The sequence below is a fragment of the Mustela nivalis genome (assembly GCF_964662115.1).
Source record: "Mustela nivalis genome assembly, chromosome: 3".
NCBI lineage: Eukaryota > Metazoa > Chordata > Mammalia > Carnivora > Mustelidae > Mustela > Mustela nivalis.
The window spans coordinates 149,904,776-149,927,649 of NC_139022.1; the positions used below are offsets into that span (position 1 = coordinate 149,904,776).

General features: G+C 37.4%; 1 protein-coding gene and 1 long non-coding RNA gene across 7 annotated transcripts in view; one reads left to right on the plus strand and one right to left on the minus strand.

Annotated features, from left to right (window-relative positions):
* The first annotated feature begins 14,454 nt into the window (after window positions 1-14,454).
* Window positions 14,455-22,874, plus strand: part of RICTOR (RPTOR independent companion of MTOR complex 2) — a 136,012-nt gene continuing 127,592 nt past the window's right edge. For 4 of the 6 annotated variants that reach the window (XM_082723410.1, XM_082723412.1, XM_082723411.1 and 1 more), the window contains exons 1-2: window positions 14,455-14,559; window positions 14,731-14,778. In XM_082723410.1, the coding sequence (XP_082579536.1) occupies window positions 14,511-14,559; window positions 14,731-14,778 (97 nt within the window). In that variant the 5' untranslated portion in view covers window positions 14,455-14,510. Of the gene's footprint in view, window positions 14,560-14,730; window positions 14,779-14,843; window positions 15,145-22,407; window positions 22,450-22,874 lie in introns of those variants that run through there. The other 2 variants (XM_082723413.1, XM_082723415.1) reach the window with 2 other exon arrangements.
* LOC309861018 overlaps window positions 15,637-22,874 on the minus strand; it is a 78,163-nt gene continuing 70,925 nt past the window's right edge. The window contains exon 2 of the long non-coding RNA XR_014309729.1: window positions 15,637-15,786. This is a non-coding gene — a long non-coding RNA (uncharacterized lncRNA). The remainder of the gene's footprint in view (window positions 15,787-22,874) is intronic.

Below are 22,874 nucleotides of genomic sequence, written 5' to 3' on the forward strand. Positions count from 1 at the left end.
GACCTTTGTTTTTCACATTGGCTCATCCATGGGCCCATAGCTCCTCTCTTAATTGACAGATGGATCTCTACATTGATGGTGAGTAAAAACACAAGCCAACTACTTTTTGGATACTCTTTCCTAGGGAAACCTGCTTACTTCCTCTTCTGTGCTTGCTCTTTTCAATACATCTCTTCATAAGAAAATCAAGTTTGAATAGTATTCATCAGGACAGGAGTGTGCCTAAATCAGCAATAATTAAGGAAATGTGTTGGAATCTCCCACTGTGATGACCAGCGAGTTGATTTCTCTATTTCAATGACTTATTGAGACTATTATTAAGTACACATGAATTTGTCATTTGAAGTCTTTCTTATTAAGCCTTTTTCACTATGTTGCAACAGGTTTTTGACCGTCTGTTTTCTTTGATATTAATACAGCTACTGAGCTGTCTTTTACCTTATACACAATTTCCATCTTTTCATTTTTAATTTTTTTATTTTAGTATATTTCTAGGAAACACCGTATAGTTGGATTTTTTTAATTAATCTAACAATTTCTTCCTTTTAACTGATAAACTCACAAGTAAGTATTCCATTCATGTATACATATTTAGAATTGTTTCCTATTTCACATTGTTCTTTCTATTTGTAAGGTTTCTTTCTATGTGTCTTTGTTCTCCTCTTTGTCCTTTTTGGGGGCTGATTGATTTCTTCCTTTCTTGATGTTCTGCCTGCATTCCCTTCACCCCATTTCATTGATGTGCACGTTCTACACTCTATACTTTGTTGCTCTTCTTTTAGTGGTTCTCCTTACATTTTTTTTCTGCATACTATACAAAGTCTTAAGTTGATCAGTTATTTAAGTCCTCTCTCAAACAAATGAGAGCTTTGGAATTGTTTACTAAGATTACCTACTCCTTGGGGTGCCTAGATGGCTCAGTGGGTTAAGCCTCTGCATTCGGCTCAGGTCATGGTCTCGGGGTCCTGGAATCGAGCCCCGCATTGGGCTCTTTGCTCAGCAGGGAGCCTGCTTTCCCCTCTCTCTCTGCCTGCCTCTCTGCCTACTTGGGATCTCTCTCTTGGTTGAATAAATAAATAAAATCTTAAAAAAAAAAAAAAAAGACCACCCACTCCTTAATGGCAAGCTACTACTCTCAAGTATTTTCTTTCCTTTTAATCCCCAATGTTTAAATATTATTATTAAATGCAGACTACATTTACTTAAATATGTCTACGTGATTGACCAATTTCTTTACTCATCACTGTTTCTTATATTTTAGACTATCTTTCCAGGGCCATTTTCTTCTTCTTGAAATATATATAATGAAAGCTTTAATAGTCATGTCTTTTGGAGGTAAACACTGCCATTTTGTGATTATCTAAAAATGTCTTAATTTTTCATATTATTTAAAGTCAGATTTATTTTTTTTTTAGGTACAGAAATTTTGGTTGACAGTTCTTTACCACTTGTTACCACTTTAAAGATAATTTTTCTATCTCCTGGCATCTATTTTATCTGCAAAGGAGTCTATAATTATTCCAATTGTAATTCTTGTGGATTGTCTTTCTTCTGCAACTGCTTTTAAGATTTATCTTTGTCTTCACTACATAGTGTCTAGGTGTGGATTTCCTTTTATTTATCCTGATTGGCATATATTTTCCCTCCCATAATTGCTAATTTTGTCTTTCACAGATCCTAGAAAATGTAAGCTATAATCTCTTTAAATATCGCATCTTTTTTATCCTCTCCATTATTTCCTTCTGGAAAACCTATTAAAGTATGATAGAGGGTTGCCTAGGTGGCTCAGTGGGTTAAAGCCTCTGCCTTGGGCTTGGGTCGTGGTCTCAGGGTCCTGGGATTGAGCCCCATATCGGGCTCTCTGCTCAGCAGGGCGCCTACTTCCCCCTCTCTCTCTGCCTGCCTCTCTGCCTACTTGTGATCTCTGTCTGTAAATAAATAAATAAAATCTTAAAAAAAAAATGTATGTTAGACATTCTCATACTACACCCCCTATACTTTCTATCCCTTGGAACAATAATTTTGTTATTTTCATTTTTTTACTGATGTAGAAATTATGTACAGATCAATTTGACCCTTTAAATACATAGTTCTGTAAGTTTAAAAAACACACAGTGTCACAGAACCACCACTCTAAATAAAATACAGAGCCATTTTATCATTCTAAAAATTTTCCTGTGCCAATTTGTCATTAATCAAAAGTAAAGTCAACAAAAGGAAAATATACAATTAGGACTACATCAAAATTAAAAGCTTCTACACAGCAAAAGAAACCATCAACAAAATGAAAAGGCAACCTATGAAATGGGAGCAAATATTTGCAAACTACATGTCTAATAAGAAGTTAATATCCAAAATGTACAAGGAACTCATACTGCTCACTAGCAAATAAACAAAAGAAACCAAATCAAACCCAAAAAGAACCAAAAAAAAAAACAAAAAATAAATAACCCAATTTAAAAATGAGCAAAGGATGTCCAAAGACATTTTTCCTAAGAAGACATACAAATGTCAAAAAGTACATGAAAACATGCTCAACATCACTAATCATCAGGAAAAGTAAATGAAAACCACAATGGACTATTACCTCACAACTGTTAGGTTGTTTATTATCAAAAGGACAAGAGATAAGAAATACTGGCGAGGATATGAAGAAAAAAGAAATTCACATGCTGTTGATGGGATCATAAACTTGTATAGCCAAGATAGAAAACAATATGCAAGTTCCTCAAGAAATTAAAAATAAAACTACCATATGATCCAGCAATTCCATTTCCGGGTGTATATCCAAAGGAAACAATTCATTATCTTAAAGAGATACCTGTGCTCTCATGTTTATGCAACATTATGCTCAATAACCAAGGTATAAAAACAATGTAAGTGTCTTTCTACATCTAATAACATTTATCATTTATCATTCAGTCTTTAAAAAGATGAAAATCCTGCCATTTGCAACAACATGAATGAAATTGGAGGGCATTATGCTAAGTGAAACAAGCCAGACAGAGAAAAACAAATACTGCAAGATCCCACTTATATGTGAAATCCAAAAACCAAACCCATAGAAACAGAGAGTAGGTTGGTGATTGCCAGGAAGTGGAGGGTGAGGGAAACAGAGAGAGTCTGGTGAAAGGCTACCATCTTCTATTTAGAAGAGGAATATTATCTGGGGCACCTTGGCTGGCTCAGTCCGTGGAGCATGTGACTTTTGATCTTATGGTGGTGAGTTTGAGCCCCACGTTGGGTGTAGAGACTATTTTAAATAAATTAATTAAATTTTAAAAAAAAGAGGAACAAGGTCTGAGAAACTAATGTATAATATGATGACTATAGTGATAATACCATATTCTGTAATTGAAATTCGCTGAAACAATAGAACTTAAGTGCTTACTTAAGTGCTTAATTTAACTTACTTAAGTGCTCTCAACAGCAGTAACAGCAACTCTAATGGTAAATACCTGAGGTAAGGGAGATGGTGTTATAAAGCTTGATGGTAGAAATCCTTTTATTTGTCAAGCATACCTCAATTAAAAAAATTTCTCAATCTGCATTTTGTCTTTTTATTTTCTTAAAATTGTCTTCCCAAGAATAAAGCTTCTTCCTTTTTTAAAAAAAATATTTAATTTATTTATTTGACAGACAGAGAGATCACAACTAGGCAGAGAGGCAGGCAAAGAGAGGGGGAAAGCAGGCTCCCCGCTGAACAGGGAGCCCGATGTGGGGCTCAATCTCAGGACCCAGAGACCTGGACCTTAGCTGATGGCAGAGGCTTAACCCACTGAGTCACCCAGGTGCCCCCAAAACTTCTTCCTTTTGATGAAATCCAGTCTATCCATTTTTCTCTCATACCAACCACGCTTCCGATGTCCTATCTAAGAAATCTTAGGATTTTCTCACCCAAGATCACAGATTTTTTTCCTGCTGTCTTCTAGAAGCCTTGTGGGTTTGAGTTTTGTATTTAGATCTATGATCCATTTTGAGTTAATTTTTATTTAGAGTGAGGTGTAGATCAAGGCTCATTATTTATTATAAGGCTACCCAAGTGATCTAACACCATTTATTGAAAGACTATGCTTTCTCCATTGAATTGCCTTTGTAGCTTTGTCAAAAATTAATTGAAGATATAGCTATAGATAGAGATAGAGACAGATGATATAAATACAAGTGTGGAGAGATAGATCTGAGCTCTTTATTTCTGTTCAATTCATTGACATCTAAAATTACCCTGACTTCTCCATAGCTTTACAGTAAATACTAACAATAAATACTGTGGGTCATTCTTCCTCAGTATTGTGTTGGTTATTCTATACTTTTTATCTTTCCATATCAACTTTAGAATCATTTTGTTAATAACTACAAAATAACTTCTTGAATAAGCTTTGGTATTTTGTACCTTTAAAGGAATTTGTCCATTTGTCCTTTCAATATCTGTTGGGTTCCATAGTAATATCCTAACTTTCTCTTTTGATATTGTGATTTGTAGCTTCTTTCTTTCCTTTTGATTAGTTTGGCTAGAGATTCATCAATTAGTTATTTCAAAGAAACAGCTTTTTATTTCATTTTTTTTTTCATTGACTTCCCTTTACTTGCTTTGGATTGAATTGGCTGTTCTTTTCCTAGGTTCTTTCTTTCTTTCTTTCTTTCTTTCTTTCTTTCTTTTTTTTAAAAGATTTTATTTATTTATTTGACAGAGAGAGATCACAAGTAGGCAGAGAGGCAGGCAGAGAGAGAGAGGAGGAAGCAGGCTCCCTGCTGAGCAGAGAGCCCGATGGCAGGACTCGATCCTAGGACCCTGAGATCATGACCTGAGCCAAAGGCAGAGGCTTTAACCCACTGAGCCACCCAGGCGCCCTCTTTTCCTAGTTTCTTAAGGTAGACACATAAACCACTGTTTTGAGACCTACATTTAGGAATTTGATGCTATTCATTTCTCTGATTTATCTCCATGCCATACTTTTTGGTATATTTTCATTTATATATAATGCAAAATACATTTTCCTTTACCTTTTGATTTCTACTTTATTCTATGGGTGAATTATGAGTGCACCTTTTGCTGTTCAATTTCTAAATATTTGGGACCATTCTATATCTTTTTGTGTTATTGATTTCTCATTCAGTTTTGTTATGGTCCAAACACATGCTTTCTACAATTTCAATTTTTCAAATTTGTTAAAATTTGTTTTGTGTCCCAGATTGTGGTCTATCTTGGTGAATTTCATCTACTCTAAAAGAATGGGTATTCTGGGGCACCTGGGTGGCTCAGTGGGTTAAGCCTCTGCCTTTGGCTCAGGTCATGATCTCAGGGTCTTGGGATCAAACCTCACTTCGGGCTCTCTCTTCAGCAGGGAGGCTGCTTCCTCCTCTCTCTCTGCCTGCCTCTCTGCCTACCTGTGATCTCTCTCTCTGTCAAATAAATAAAATCTTTAAAAAAAAAAAAAAGAATGGGTATTCTGCTGTTCTTGAGTGTCTATAAATGTCAATTACATAAAGTTGTTGATAACATTACTCAGGTCTTCTGTTTATCTATCTGCTTCTTATTTTTGTCTATCCTTATGCCAATATCAGACTGTCTTAATTACTACAGTTTTTAGTATATTTTGAAATCAGGAGGTGTATAATTTATTCACTTTTGACATGGCAATTGATGTAAGAATTTCCTAGAAATTTCCTAGGTAGCAATTTATTTGCATATTTTTTAACTAATCATTGCATACGTTGAACTGACATTGTACTATTTCATATAGAATATGAGAACCTTTTAACAGTCTGAGTTTTACTTCTATAGTTTAAACACACAATACACTGTATTGCCTTTGTTTTAAATGAGAAATTATCTAATAATATATTGGCATATATAAACCACTTTCTGCATTTTTTGTCCATTCATGTAGATCTGCACTTCCATCTGCTATTATTTCCCTTTGGTCTGCAGAACCTTAACATTTATTTTAAAACACAACTGTTTATGACAATTTATTTCAGTTTTTTAAAATCTGAAATTTTATTTTTCATTTTTGAGGATTGATCTTATCAGATATAGAATTAGAGATTATATATACTTTTTTTTCCTTTTTCACTTTAAAATTGTCATTTGATGGAGTTCTGGCTTGCACTGTTTCTGACTAGATGTCATCAGTATTTCTTACTACTATCGCCCGCAGTTGATTTGTCTTTTGTTCTCTGATCACTTTAAAGTTGTTTCTGGTATTTGGCAATTTGACTATAATATGCTTAGGAATGTTTTTCTTTGTGTTATTTCTGACTCACTCAGCTTTTTGGATCTGTGTCTTGTTATTTTTTATCAAATTTGGAACATTTCAGCCATTGTTTCTTCAAGTCTTCTTTTCTGCTGTAATCTCTCACTCCACTTCTCTTGGGAGTCCAATTACACATATTTCAGACTGATTTTTTAAAAAATATGGCTCTTTTGGTTTTTTCAGTCTTTTTCTTCTTCATTCTTTCTATTGGTCTGTTTCAATCTACTGGCCACTCCCCCTTTTTTGTGTGTCCAATATGTCACCATCTAGTGGATTTTTACATTTTTTTATATTGTATTTTTTATTTCTATAATTTTCACATGGTTCTTTTTTATAGTAAGCATTTCTCTAGTAAAAGCCCCCATTTGGTCACTACTTACATCCAGCTTTTCCCTTAAATCTCTAATCATATTTCTAAAATTTTGCTAATTTTGATGTCTGTGTTATTTCTTGGTCTGTATTCAATGACTATTTTTTCTCATGATGATGAATCACATTTTTCTGATTTTTCACATCTAATACAATTTTTATTATATGCTTTATATTGTACATGCTATGTGTTTTAGAGTTTGGCTATTAATGTTTTCCTTTTAACGAGTTTTGGGGGGTTTCCCTCTTCATTAATTTACTGGAAGATCAGGTTGATACTGTTGAGACTTGATTTTAGGTTTTGTTTCAATATGTCCATAGCAGCATTTATTTTAGGCTAGTGTAGCTTTTCCCCTAAGTTATGGCTTTTGGGGGGTCTCCATTCGAACTTTTCTCTAAATTATAGCGTTCTGGGTGTTCTTAACTGAATGCTCAGGGTGCCTAACAAATTCACTTTACTCGCTGGTTAGAATTCTGTTGTCTTTGCAATCTTCCACCAACCTCTGGAACCTTCCGTTAGTTTGGAGCCCCCCAGAGCTGCTCTCTGACAGGCCTCCCAGAATCTCACCCTCTACTTGTGCAGCTTAAATTTCAGCTAACTAATCAAGAGGATTGATATACAAATTTCAGGAGCTCCTACTCTACATGTTCCTCCTCTCTGGTATTCGGCTCCTCAAATTTCAATTGCCTCCTTATGTCTGAACTTCAATCTTTCTTCCTTCATCCTACGACACAGCTGTTCTCCATTTCCATAGTTTTGCGTTGCGTTCTGAAAGGTGTCCCCAGGCAGAAAGCCAGAAAGAATGTAGAGTTCACCTTGTTTCTTTTATCTCAAGGTTACAGTGCCACATTACCTATTCTCCCATGCCTAAAACAGTTGTTCACATATTTTGTCTAAATGTACAGTTGTTTATTATAGGAAAGTGAATTGAATACCCATTCTCCATCATGGATGAAATCAGAAACTCTTCATTAAAAATAATCATTTCACATACAGTTCCTTTATATTAGGATTCTGATCATCAATATCTGAAGTCCGTGAGTTATAGTTTTAATTTTAACGATTCTTCCTTATAATGACTTTTTCCTACGAGTTTGATGATCTTTGAGTATGAACTTTTATTTGTTCGATCTCAATTTGTGGAGTCTAAGGGCTCACGCCCTGCATTTTCTGCAAAAAGGATTTGTAATTGCTACTGCCGGAAGCCAGGGGGCACTACAACCCGGGTCCACTTTGGTCCCCTCCTAGGATCCTGGGCTTAACGCAGAAGTCTCAAGTTCTGCTTTTCTGCCTGTGGTAGATCGTGGGTATGCAACTGGCATGTGCCCTCTAGATAAATCCGCTTTTCCAGTTTTCTGTTTTCACACTGTTCTTCTAATTTAGTATACTGTTTTGTTTTTGTTTTCTGGTGGAGGAATTTTGGAGATTATTCAGATTTAACAACGGAGCAGTCATTTGGTCAGCTTTTGTAGATAAATTAGCATGATTCATAGAAGGTGTCCTGAGGGAAGATTGGGAGTTCTGCAACTCAGAGGAGTGACATTTTCCTGAAAAATGTTTCCACTTGTGTGTATGGCCAAGGGGCATAGCTTAACTATTCATATTTTAAGGGGCATATTTTAAACTACCCTTTATCAAGTGGAAACTTGGCTTAAAAGAATATTGCAAGGCACCTGGGTGGTTCAGATGGTTAAGCATCTCCCTTCGGCTCAGGTCATGATCTTGGGGGTCCTGGGAATGAGTCTCATATCCGGCTCCCTGTTCCTGCTTCTCCCTATGCCTCTGCCTCGCTCACGTGCTCTCTCTTCTGTCTCTCATGAATAAATAAAATCTTTTAAAAAAAAGGATATTGCAAAGAAACTGTGGTATGTAACAAAAGTTACATACTTTGTAAGTAATAAAAGCACAATTTGAAAATATGGAAGCTCTGGTAACTTTACTCCTGATGTTAACTTTTTATCAACACCATTACAAGAAAAAAACAATGACAATGAAGTCGGATGTCACAATGTCAGTCGCAATTTTTTAAAATGGAAATTAAAGTCATGTGAAATATGAATTTATGTAGATTATCCTTTACTATTACTTAAGTCTAAGTGTATATTCTTTGAGATGTTCACTAATGATAGCATAAAGCTATGTGATTTGTAAAATATATAAAAATAAACATTCAGAATATGAAGATAATTTTCTGTATTTCCTATGGTAAAAGATAACTAAAAAAAAAAAAGAAGAAGAAAAAAATTTGCTGACAAACTAAAATGCAGTCCCATTGGTCAACCAAGACAGAAAAAGGTGAAAAAAAAAAAAGACCAAAATGTCTGAAGATTTGAAGAAAAAGATATTTGAACAAAATGCATTATGGAAACTTTGCTGTGCAATGGATAGAAGCATCGATGCTTCTACACTTGCTTAGTTTATGGTATTGCTGAATTCTGTTCAGTAATGAAAATGCACAAATCCCTATGCTTTTTCTAAGCCATTAAAACAAAGATGTATCAAAGAACATGTCCTTATCAGTAAACAACTACCTTAATAAAGACCATATTATGGAAAATAAAGACCATATGGAAAATCAATGAAGTAGTTTCTATAAATGAAAATTTAAAAGGTATTCACAGTAGAGATTATTTTATATAATTAAGATCTCTAAAATACAGCTTAATTTTCATACACCTTGAAAAGAGAAAGGAAGTGACATGAAAATCTTTTGTACCATGACAATGTTTGATATTTATTTAGTGGTAAACTAAATTTTTTCTAATTTAGTCTGAATTGAAAAACCAAGTATTTCATAATTATTGGTGACTCCTAGTACCATGTTATCTATCAAATGTTTTAAAAAATATTGAATCTTGGGGCGCCTGGGTGGCTCAGTGGGTTAAGCCTCTGCTCCTCTCCCTGTCTCTCTCTCCCTCTCTCTCTCTCAAATAAATAAAATCTTTAAAGGAAAAAAAAATAGTAAGGTTCTTAGTTACTGTTATCACAATTCCCTCAAAGAGAAAGATTTGATTTGATATTTTTTAAAAGATTTTATTTATTTATTTGACAGACAGAGATCACAAGTAGGCAGAGAAGCAGGCAGAGAGGGGGGGAAAGCAGGCTCCCTGCTGAGCAGAGAGCCCGATGTGGGGCTTGATCCCAGGACTCTGGGATCATGACCTGAGCCAAAGACAGACCCCTAACTGACTTACCCACCCAGGCACTGCAAATCTTACTACTTTTCAAAAGAAATTTGTGCTAGGAGGAAGCATTTAGAAAATAAGTATTTGGAAATGCTTCCACAGTTTTGTGATTTTTTTCCTAAAAACAATTGAAAATATAAATCTGTCATTTATATAATTTTTTATATCTACACACTTAAAAACCATGGAGACAGTTTTCTGCTTAATATCTTCAGATGAAGAGTTTTGAAACCATTTTTAAATCATTTGCTAAACATTTCTAAATGTTATGCTTTCCAGTTTGCTATGAAAATGAATTGATATTAGGAAAAATGGACATTTATTAGCCAAATTACATAAGAAAACCTTGTATAACCAATTGTGGAATTAAAAAACAAGCGTTATGGTTTAGAAACTTCAGCCAGTAGAGTAGTTCTTCCATTAAAAAAAAACAAAACCAACAACTTGGCATATTGTGAGATTTCAGCTACTAAAACCCATAAAACCCAATATCCAAGTAAACTCTTCTTAGAGTTGGACTTTCGGATTGCTATACCGTAAAGTATTTAAAGAAATTAAAAAAACATAAAGGATATTCAGTCCTATTGTTGTTATTAGTGTCATTAATAAACTAACATTAAAATGTACCTTTAACCATTTTTATTTCATCTTTACGTTTTAAGTCTCATTTAATTAAAAAAAAGTAGGGGCACCTGGCTGGCTCAGTCAGTGGATCATGGGAGTCTTGATCTCAGGGATGTAGTTTGAGCCCCATGTTGGGTGTAGAGATTACTTAAAAAATAATATCTTTTTAAAAAATGAGTAAATACATACATTATTGGAGTGTGTGCACAAGTGTTCTTTTTTAAATGATGAGATGCACAGAGAAATAATTTGGTAGGTCCATTGCTTAGCACATTATTATAATGAGATGTTTATCATTATGATTTAGAATAGCCAGAAAAATTTCTCTCAAATAATTTTTCTTAAAAAAATTATATAAGTAAAACATGTTTTAGGAAAGTTAAAATAAAAAAGATAAAAACCATTCAAAATTCTACCAACCAAAGATAGTCACTGCTGAAATTTTATTTTCTGAATGGATGTCTCCTTCTTTCACAAAAAAAGGGCTCATACTGTATTTAAAACTGTTTTTGTAGAGTGTCTTTATACCTTACAGAATTTTTCTAAAATGAAATTTATAAGAAATTTTTGGAACAGAAATTAAAATTTAAAGGAACAATAGTAAGAGACTCCTTCCTGTTATTTTAAGACAAAGATTAAAATTTGAAGGAACAATTCTAAGAAGCAAACAAGACCAAGGCTGAATCTTCATAATCAACACTATACAAGATTACAATTGATTTTAGTCCATTGCCTGTTATTTTAATGTTCGTTATCTAGATTTTAAAACGTGTGGTTTAACTATGAAGAAAAATTACAAAAAAACAGACCATCAAATGTTGTGGGTTTTTTTTTTACTTGCTTTATCTTCATATGGCCTATGCAGTAAGGCAGATAGATAAGGGGAACTAAGATTTTGGCAAGGCTTTGTTTCTGTTCAACATTATCTCTGTACCCGAAACTGATAATATTTGGTTTATAAACTAGAATTATTAACTTTGTGTAATAGGATAGAGGATAGAACCCAGATAGTGATCATCAATTGAGTCATTTATCTTCAGAATCAAGCAGTTATCTCTCAGAGGTGTGGTCCTGGACCCAATCTCATATAACATTTTTTATCAGTGACTAATACTATGAGAAAAGACATTTCATTCACACAGCAAATGAAACCTACTTGGGAAATGAAAACTAAGAAGAGGAAGTCACATTCTCAATGACCAGATTAGAATCAAAATGACCTGGAAAATTGGAGAAGTAGTAACAAGTAAACAGAATGAGTAAAACATAGGGGTGGGCTAAAATAAACAAGGAAGAAAAACAAGTTTCAAAAGAGGAATAGCTAGTTTTTGGCAAGTATAGAAGATAACTTAGAGATTCTAACAAATAACAGGCTGACTAGAATCAATAATGCATTGTTTGAAAAGCAAACACAACATTGTGAAATGTATTCTTTACTAAAATTTACCTAAAATCCTACTACCCAGTGAGTGTCACTTGCAAACACTAATAACTTGTTCTTTTTATCAGAAATCCTACTATTCACCTTAACAACAAATGTGAAGAACATAACCACTTAAATGACTGGACGGTAATAGAAGAAAAACTAGTCAGTCTCATTGTAAGATTGGGGAAAGATGATTTTTTTTTTCCTCATGAAAGAGAAAATAATTGACTAATGATATTTAAATAGGAATGTATAGTTACAAAGATGAAAGGTTATTAGATTCAGGCTTTCATGTACCTTAAGTAATTTAAAAGTGGATCAGTTGTACTCAACTTTCATGGAAAAATGAAAGAGAAATGAAGTTAAATTGTATTAGGAAGGAATTACTTTAGAATAAATAGGGACAAAACATAGGATAAAAAAGGTTGGTTGAAAATTGGAACAATTCTGAGAATCTGGTAGACTTTCCATTGTTAGATTTCTTCTTTTCTAAAATGGTGAAATGTGATACGTGGAAGGATGAAATGCAAATTTTAAATGTCCAAACCAGACCTCAAATGTTGTGATTTTTGCCTTAGGTTGCAACTAGAATCAATAAATTTGCACCAAGACCTAAAAGCTACAAGAGAAAGAGCAAAGTTTGTTGTTATCAAAATTATTAGTGGTTATGTCAGGAGACATTTTTAAAAGGTGCTCTAATTGTGTTGCATCATTGAATACAAGGGCAATATCAGGAACAGTTATCTGACCGTAGACTTAATAAGAAAAGGATGTGGAATGTATGGATGAGGATTGTCTCCTAAGGAAGTATTCCTCTTTTATTTTCTAATGATGCTACAGTATGCTGCTTTTATTTTGCTTGTTTTATACTAGACATACATTAATTACAGGACATTTAGAGTACAGACAGCAAACAGGAACAAAAACCGTATGTGTAATTACACAACTGAAGAGAAAAAAGTAAGTTAACATTTTGATATCTTCTCAGACTCTTTTCTATGTAGAGATATGTAAAATATTTTATAACGCCTAATTTTAATTTATACGTTTTAAACGTGTATAAAAAGGGGGAACTTTGTAATCTGCTGCTGGACTTAAAATCATGAACCTTATTTTCTATAAATATATAAGACCTACACCATTTTTATGGTTGTAATAATTTGCATAATCCAAATTATTAAATAGGATTATTAAATAGGAATGTATAGTTACAAAGATGAAAGATTATTAGATTCAGGCTTTCATGTACCTTAAGTAATTTAAAAGTGGATCAGTTGTACTCAACTTTCATGGAAAAATGAAAGAGAAATGAAGTTAATAATCCTATTTTCCACGTATCACATTTTGGTCATCTGTGCTTCCAATTGTTTACTATTATTAACAACGGCACTTATAGCTCCAATATATATATATTTTTAACCCCAAAACGAGCATTGGAATAAAGGACTCCAAGGCACTTGCTCATCGAACCGATTATTTATTGAACATTTATTTATCGTGGGCACTGCGTTAACTGGGAGAAGAGAGGTGGTTAAACCAAGCTCTCCACTCCTGAACTACCAGTCTCACGTAATAAACGACAAGTCGAGGATGGGAGGCGGTAGAACCCTCACCCTCTCCTTAAAGTTAGTGTACTTTAAAAGTTGCTGGGTCAGAGGCCAGGTGTATACATATTAATTAGGCAAAACAGTTTCTAGAACTGAAATCTCTACAGTTAATAGTTCCCAGGTTTATGCATTAAAAAATATGAACCCACAACCTCTGCTTTAGCCCGTGCTCAAGAGCTACACAGACAGAAAACCCGACTCAGCCCTCAGCGGCGTGCGCTCCGTTGCAGGCAGAGGAAACCCTCTCCCCGGGCCTCCCGGCGCCCGCGCGTGCGCGGGACCCATCTCCCCCCACCGCCCGGGACCACCACCCCGCGCTGCCCGCTTCCGAATTCCCTTCTCCCGGCCTGCGCCAGGCGGTGGAAAACGAAACGTCCACCCGACCACTTCCTCTTAGAGAGGTTCTCCCGCTAAGTGTGGTTTTGAAGATCCAGTGCAACGCGGCTTGGTGCGGTGGTCACCACGAGGGTGGAAAACAAACTTTGTTACGTGTTAACTTGGTTGGAGCACAGCGACTCTGGGAAGGGATCGGAGTTACGTTAAAACCGTGCGCAGCTTTGTTTTTGAATAAACATCGTTTTCACTGATCAAGAAGGAAGGGAGGGCTTGAAAGCCGGACGGAGAACGGGGCAGGATGGTTTCCGCAGGTGGCGTGCGGCCGCATCCCGGCCTCCTCGGCTCCGATTACAGTTTCCGCGGCGCTGGAGGGGAAGCATCCTCCACGCTGCGATCTCCCATCAATGGGATTCCCCTCGTGGGAAATGCCGCCTCCCGGCAGACTTGCACTCGGAGGGCCGGGCGTGTAGCTGCGACCTGGGGCTCCCAGGCGGGCGGACGGGTGCGCACGCCGCGAGCCCCATGGAAACCCTGGGTCCGCACCGCGTTCCCTCCACGCCCCGGGGAGAGCCGGCACCACCCGCCGCCTGCCGCCGCGGAGGGGCGGGGGAGATGCCGCGCGGGGCGGGCGCGGCGCGCGGGGAGGGGAAGGGGTTCTCGCGCGATTGGGCGAGGTTTCCGGTGTTGTGACTGAAACCCGTCAATATGGCGGCGATCGGCCGCGGCCGCTCGCTGAAGAACCTCCGAATACGAGGTAAGCTCGCTGCAACCCTCGCTCCCTCCCGCCTGGGGCCCGCGACCCCTGGCCCTTGCCTCCCCCTGGCCCTGGGCTGGGGGAGCGATTAGGGGCGCTGGCCGGAGCCAGGGTTGCCGCCGCTGGCCTGCGAGCGAATCCTAATTGGAGCTGTGTGTCTGTTTCGCACAGGGCGGAATGACAGCGGCGAGGAGAACGTCCCGCTGGATCTGACCCGAGGTAACGCGGGGCGCCGCGGGCGCCGGCGAGGGCGCGCTGCTGGGGAGGAGCTGGGGGCCGGGGACCGGGGCCAGGGGCGGGCCCCGCACGGGACCGGCGGGGGTGCGGGAGGCAGAGCCCGAGCCCCGCCTGCTGGCTCGCGGGAGCCAAGCCCGGGGCAGCCTCCCGGGACCCATCCCCCTTCCCGGTGCCCGCTTCCCTGGCCCCGCGCCTTTCTCCGGGCCTCTGGGTGCGGCGGGTGCCGCGGAACGCCAGGCGGGACTCCGCGGAGCCGGCGACCGTCTGGGTGTTCTGGACCCCCGAGGGAGCGTTTCACTCCCATCCCGGAGCTCGTGCAGCCATTCGCCTGGAGGCGGCCGGCGGGAGGTAGAAGCTGTTATTTAGGTTGCCGGAGGATGTCTGAGGGAAGAGCGACCACATCCTGCCCTCCCCGTCCCCCAGAGCAGAAGCCGGACCTGCTGGGTTCTTGCTTGCCTGCGTGACTGCTTTACTGTTTGCTCACCGCCCTGGGGGACCCGCAGCATTGATAACTGGGTAGTGAAACCTAGAATCGGGGACTATGGTTAAGTGTCTGGTTTACGCTGTAGTTCATTCCCGTTTCCCTTTCCCGGGTGGCTGGGACTGTAGTTGGCAAAGACCGCCCCCTCACCCTCGCTGCAGGTTCATTGTTTACCTTCTGCAGTGGCGACGGGTTTGTTTACACCTTGGGAACTGGGCGAACCCCGCGGTTGTGTTTTTAAGGATCTAATCCAGCTACTGGCCAGTGAATCTTATACTAGTCACCGTAATGGAGTGTATTCGACAATATCTCGCTGAAGATACAGTAGTTGTATACAAGGTGTTTCTTTCTTTTCTTTCTTTCTTTCTTTCTTTCTTTTTTTTTTTTTTTTCTTCCACGGTAAACAGGATTTGGTCTACTGATTCCGAAGAAGTCATATTTCACACCGGCTAGAGTGTAAGCTGGTTCAGCTGTATAGAATGAGTTTCCTTTCTGAGATCTGAAAAACACTTTAGGAAGTTAAAGAAAGTCGTAAACAGTTCATTAAAAATTTAAAAAATTTAACCCATGTTCTACTTGACGTAATGACTGTTATCTAAAGTATTTGTCAGATGCGGGCTCATTGTTGAGGCTCATCTCTGGTATTTAAAGCATAGTGCATTATCTGCGGTATTTTATATTTCACAGTGTAAGATAACTTATAAACTAAACTGCTGCTTTTCGTTTAGCTACGAGAGTACATTTTTGTACGAATATTTTATTCTGAAAGTTCAGGGACTTTGTTTTGGGCGAGCTAGATGCTGGTGCTAATAGGCAGATGGGTTTCTACTAATGCACTAAACTGAAACTTCTTTTCATTAGTGTTCATTTTTCACGGACATTTGTGTAGAAAGATGTAAAGCTTTTGACTTTTGTGTAACAGTTTGGAAACTTGACTTTAAAACACACACACGAAAAATCTATATGAAATGTATGTGGTAGTCTAGTAAATTTCCTAACAAAAACAAAATTCCCACAGGGTTCAAAATTAACATTTGTGTTTTGTAACAGATGTACTTTATTAGTGATTTAATTTCTTCATGGGCATATGTATTTAGATGGTGAAAAGAGAACTTATCTTCTGTCTTAATTTTCTCCTTAAAAGTTTGCTTGGATGTGGTGCTAGAAATGTTATATTTGTGCTTTAGGTTGAGTTTGCTGAGCTGTATGTAGCAGTTTCTGTGGTTGGTATCAAAATTTTGGTTTGTAAAAAAATGTACAAATTTGTTTTGATACCTTTGATTTACTTCAAACTTACTCAAGTGCACAGATAAGTGTATGTCTACTATTTAAAATGTTATAGTTCCTGAGCATTTTGTGAACATTACAGTCAATAGATGTTTTTAGGATAATGCAACAAGCAAAAAATGCTATTTCTACTTGCCCTGATAAAATATAGTTTAGTTTGGAATATACACAGCCTATTGAAATTGATGGCAAAAGGCATATGCAAGTAAGAGAAGCTATATGAGAATAAAAAATAATTTATTATATAGGGAAGCTGTTGTTCAAGGAACTGCTATTCAGACAGACATTTCATTGTTGAAAGGTTTGTGAATCTAAAGTCCTGTGGATCTAACCTCAAGAAGCCTCAGGAGGAATTAATTATTCTTTAGTAATAGTTTTTGAGCTCTTGGGCAGTCTGGTTGCCGCTGAAAGGCAGCTGTTTGTGGATTGAATTACAGTACATTTTAGATAAAGTTTGGGTAACCAAAACTACATGTTTTTAATGTGAAGGCAGTGTTTGATCTCATTTTAATTGTTTTTATATAACCTTTGAGAAATTCATTGTGTAGCTATCTCACAGAGTTCATTGTTAAACAGAGGTCATGGTCATTGTAATTCCTAAAGGAACCCTCAATGTATAGTGAAAAGAGATCAGACTGTACAGTCAAATAGTTCTGGGTTTTAATCTCAGTGGGCATACTTAATAGGTGATGTGGGGCAAGTTATTTGACCTTGTTTAACTCTTGTTTTCTTCAACTCAAAGAGAGATAACTTCAAAGGGCTATTAAGAATGTGAGAAGTGAATGAACTAATGCTTAAAATACTCAGTACAGGAGCTGATACTTTTGTGAGTGATGTTAACTAAACGTTAGTTGTTTTCCCACACTATGAAACCAGTTGTGATTATTTATATTGCACTTAAAATATTTCAGAGTTGTTCTGAACATTATAAACAATAAGGAATTATGGTATTGAGGCTTTCATTTTTTTGAGACATACTGTTAATTGGGTATAGCTTGTCTGAAGTAGAGTTCTTTTTTTTTTTTTAATTATTTTTTAAAGATTTTACTTATTTATTTGACAGACAGATCACAAGTAGGCAGAGAAGCAGGCAGAGAGAGAGGAGGAAGCAGGCTCCCCGCTGAGCAGAGAGCCCGATGGATGTGTGGCTTGATCCCAGGACCCTGGGATCATGACCTGAGCCGAAGGCAGAGGCTTTAACCCACTGAGCCACCCAGGTGCCCCGAGTTCTTGAATATAACAACTGTAAAGGAATATTCTGTGAGATTACCAGTAAATTAGGTCTAAGCAAAGAGTATCATATGTACTTGAGATAAAATGTAGTATTTTATTTTATAGAACCTTAGAATTTTTCTCTGACTCCAGAAATTTCTTAGTAATAAAGATTTGGCTAGCCTTGCAAACTTCTTGAGGCCCAGGAAAGTTCTAGGTGCTTTGGTTTTGGTAGTTGGTTCATACATAGTGTACTTCAGTTAAAAATTGTTGGTGGACTAATTTTGATCTAGTTTAGGAATGTGATCTACTGAAGTACGGCAGTAGATCTCACAGTAAACTTACTGGTGATTGCTGCTTTCAGTTTTGTTCAAACAACTACTTAATTTTGTGAAAGTCCCTGATAGTTGCTATTGATATAATTTAAATACTCTCTCTGTTTTGCATGCCAATATCTATTTTGAAACCAAAAAGCTTCCCTTAGTCACTTCCACTGCAAGGATAGCCTGGCTTTTTTTTTTTATCAGTCTCCTAGTACATTTGTGGTACTGAGTAACGTGAAAAGACACAGGATATTCTTCCTGTGTAAGTTCTTCTTACTGTACAGTAATTTAATCATTGTGTTCAAAGTGAATTTTCAGGACATGGACAAACCTGTATTGAAATCTTTCAGAATAGAATTTATGTAATAATATTGAGTTATATTTCTTGATTATCCAATTCTTTTACTTTTCTGTTAGAAAGAATACAGAAATTGGCTGTCTTAGTTGCTGTTTCATACTTAGAAAGATAGGAAGGTTAACTGAGTGATGCAGATTTGAATACTGCTTTTTGTTTTAAGATTTTTTTCTAGTGAGCAGATAGATTACTCATGTTGTTTGATTACTGACTTGAGTTAGACAACAAATGTTGACTGAATGCTTGTTATTTACTAAATGCTGAATTAAGTGCTGGAGGAATGAAGATAAGGAAGATGTTATTCCCTCTTTTAGGTATTTACTGGAACAGATTAAGCGATTGCAATATGGAATGATAAATTAAGTAACCAAACTGTACAAGGACCAGAAATAACCTAGAGGAGAAAGTGATGAATTGTTTGGTGGGTAGAGGATCAGAGAAGGCTTCACAGAATGTTTGACTTCTCATAAGAATAGTGGTGGACATAATGAAAGGAAACATGGGTTCCAAGAGACTGGACCACACCTTCTGAAAGGTAAAAGTCAGCAGGAAAAGGAGCAGCCTAGGAAGCTCCACTGATGTAATCCAAGAAATGGTGGTGAACTAGACTAGAATGTTAGAGTTAGAAATAAAGGTCAATATATATTGAAATGGAGTAATCAACTAATTTGGTTTCTTCAGATTTCAAACTGACTACACTGTGCAGAGAACTTACTTTATTAAGAAGGTCAAAGCTGTCTAATGTGAATTCCCTTGACTCCTTCCCTTTATTTTTTAAAGTAATCTTTGTGCCCAGTGTGGGTCTTGAACTCAGTACCCCAGATCAAGAGTCACATGCTCTACCTACGGAGCCAGCCAGGTGGGTGTGCCTGTCTTCTCTCCTTGGTATTTTATACATATATATCTTTTGGTTCCCTGAGTCAGGAAATAAAGCATCTCTGTTCCCTTTCAAGGCTAACCTGGAAAGGAATTTTATGCTTTTAATACTGTTTCCTCTAAGATTCTTTGTAGAACTGAGATCCCTTTCTTCTTCATTTCTTCCTTCCTATTGGAAGTTTTCTTACGTTCAGTCATCATTTGTTATATCCTTCATATGGATTAGGTACTATACCAGGCATCAGATGATAGTGGGAGGTGTGGAAAGATAAAGACAAAGATTACAAAATATCTGTTTTTCCATCGACTCTATGGAAAGAATAGTTCATCCTCACTCTAGAGCTTTCTTCCTTAACCGGCTAGAGCTTTCTTCCTTAACCGCTCTAGTCTTCTAAGCACAGCTTTCCCTGTGTACTGAAAATAGTTTTTTAAAGGATGCTGGTAATCTCATGTAAAATTCATTGGCATTTTTAAGTTCCCTATTCTATTTTAGAACTACTGCTGTATTAATAGTTTTGTTCCAGGCTCTAAAATATGTTATCTCACTTAATCTTTAATAACTGAGGTACTCTTTTTATCCCTATTTTACAGTTGAGGATATAGGCTTTAAAATTCTAAAGGTCTGAAATTCAGGTTAAGTAATTCAGCCAGGGTCATAGGATTAGTGAGTGACTGCAGATCATGCACTTGTAGGCACTACACTATTACTATTCTTGCAACTATGTCACTTGATTTCTGTGAAATATTCTCCTGCTTCTTTTCCTGCCTCTCATGCTGCCCCTTCTGTGTTCCCTGACTAGTCTTCCAGCTACTTAAGCAAGTGAGCCTTAAGATTCTGTCCTTGATCTCTTCTTTCCTACGGTGCTAGGTGCTATGTCCCTGAACAGCCTTTACAATGAGAGCTTCAAAAATCCATGAATTGGGAAAAAAAAAATCCATGTGCTGAGATAGTTATGATAATTAAATTTCTTTTAAGCTTACAAAATATATTAGTATTATGTGTCTACTACTCATCTAAAGGCCTGATATATAAAACTTTTCATCCCAAAGCATATTCTTTTTACTTTCTAGTTACTACCACCATCCTTTGTAATAATCAATCTAAAGACCTACAGATTATCTTTGTTCAGGTGCTGTGTTCCTTCAGATTGCCGGTGAAATACCTAAGGAGATGGGTTCTTTCCTATAACGTTGTCTTGGTCTTGTTCACATCTTTATTATCTCATTTGGATGATGTAAAATTTTTTCTGTCACCTTTTCTTCACTTTCTCGGCTATGTGATTGCCAGGATTATTATCCTGAAATGTAGATCTGATCTTATCATTCCCTTAAATTAAAAAAAAAACAAAACAAAACCCAGAACACTCACACTTCCCTGGCATGTTGTTGCTCACAGAATAAAGTCCAGATTTCTTGGCATTGAAGGCCTTTTATGATTTATTCCAGAATTATCTTCTTTTTTTTTTTTTTAAGATTTTATTTATTTATTTATTTGACAGACAGAGATCACAAGTAGGCAGAGAGGCAGGCAGAGAGAGAGAGAGAGAGAGGAAGGGAAGCAGGCTCCCTGCTGAGCAGAGAGCCCATGCTGGCCTCGGGGCGGCTTGGGGCGCTCGGGGCGCTCGGGGCGCTTGGGGCGCTCGGGGGCTCGATCCCAGGACCCGGAGACCATGACCTGAGCCGAAGGCAGAGGCTCAACCCACTGAGCCAGCCACCCAGGCGCCCCCAGAATTATTATCTTCTGTACTGTCTTAATCATACTATTCTGTCAGCCCCTGTGCAGAGTTTACTTGTGTAAGACATTCTCTTCCTTCTTTACACACAGCGCTTTTCAGCAGGAATGGGGAAAGTTAGCAAGTCCAAAGCACTTACCTCCCCATATTTGTTCTTTCCCCTTGGAGATTGTGTTATACCCCTAGTTGAGAATCTGCTTTGGAAAAAATGATTTATTCCTTGCATATGGCATGTGGTTTCTATTTACTTGACCTCGTGCAGGTGGTTTCCTCTGCCTAGAATTTCATTTTCAGTACTCTTTGTTGAAGTCCTAATTCTTTAAGGTCTAGGTTACTTGCAACGTCTAGAAATCATCCGAGTGAGTATTTACTGGGATTGCTTCCTCCTCTACTTTTCTACATTTTGTTTGTTCCTTTTTAAAAATATCACTTCTCGATGCCTTACGTTCTTTGTCCTGTTGTTTTTCCGTTACTGTATCTTAAGCTTCCCCGGCATCTGTGATATAATAATGATTGAAGCATTTTATTGAAGGTCAGAATGGAGAGAGAGATGGGAAATGGAATAGTACAGCATTAAGGAGAGTAGAATTGAAAGAACATTTTAGGTTTGCAGTCCTGAGGGACATTGAGATTGATGGTGCTATGAAATGAAGAAATCCATTTTGGAGGGATGATAATGAGTTAAGCTTTGTACTTTGAATTTCAGGCGATTAAGTCAATCATATATAAAAGGTAGCTGCAAATACTGGCTTGGTTCTAAACTTGTGATCTGATTGTTCTCTGCATGGGGCCTGGAGACAGGGAAGAATGTAAATGGAGAAAGCAAAAGATTTAAATGTTAAGAGGATAAGCTGAGGAGAGTGTCATAGCCTAAGAACCAAAAAATGAGAATAAGGTGCCCAAGAGAAGAAAACTAGCAAGACTATGATCTCAGAAGACAAGAGGGGAGTTTTGGTTGAAGAGACTGTAAGACTGTAGCATTGAAATTGGTGTTTGGAGAATTCCGTTCTACTCTTCCTTAATATAAAGATGATGTTGGCATACTGTTTAATCTCTTTGGGCTTCAGTTCCCTGTATCTGAAATACATACTACATTACACGTGTAGCACTGTCATCTGCTGTCTTTGTGATCCTCAGATATCTCCGTGTTTCTGGGATATTGAAAGGTTAAAAAGAAAGCATTACAGCCTTATTAAATCACTGTAAGAAATATTCCCATAAACAGTAATGATTACATGTAGGAGTGATGGTATTTCATAGCACTTTAAATGTAAATTATAGTCAACTCTCAATTTCCTTTTAAGTGATCATCTGCAGTGACTTGCTGCCTCCTCCCCCTCCCAGGTCTCAGGCTACTGAAAATAGGGCTGTGAAAAGCACAGTGGGGTGAGTGAATGGTTTGCATGCCTGTGTGTCTGTATCTCTGACTATCACCAAGCTAAATACAGTCCACTCTCATTTACCTGCACTTAAAAAAGGTGAATAATGACGGAAGAGTGCTAAATTACATAATTTAAATAGCATTACTTGTATGTGGCTTGGGAAGAGTTTACATTCTTTCCTCCCCTACAATAGATTGATATGTCTTTTCTTTTATGTGAATTATTAGCATCAATTTTTATTTCCTGAGCAAATACTATTAGAATAGCAAACATAGATAGGTGAAAATGTATATTAGGTAAACCACATGCGAATATTTGAGAGTTGACTGTTAACGCTTTTTGGATCATCCATTGTTTTGTATTATCTGTGCTTTTTTGTTAGTGTGGCCAGGTTAAAGCTGAATAGCTACTTTAAAATTTTATCTGAAT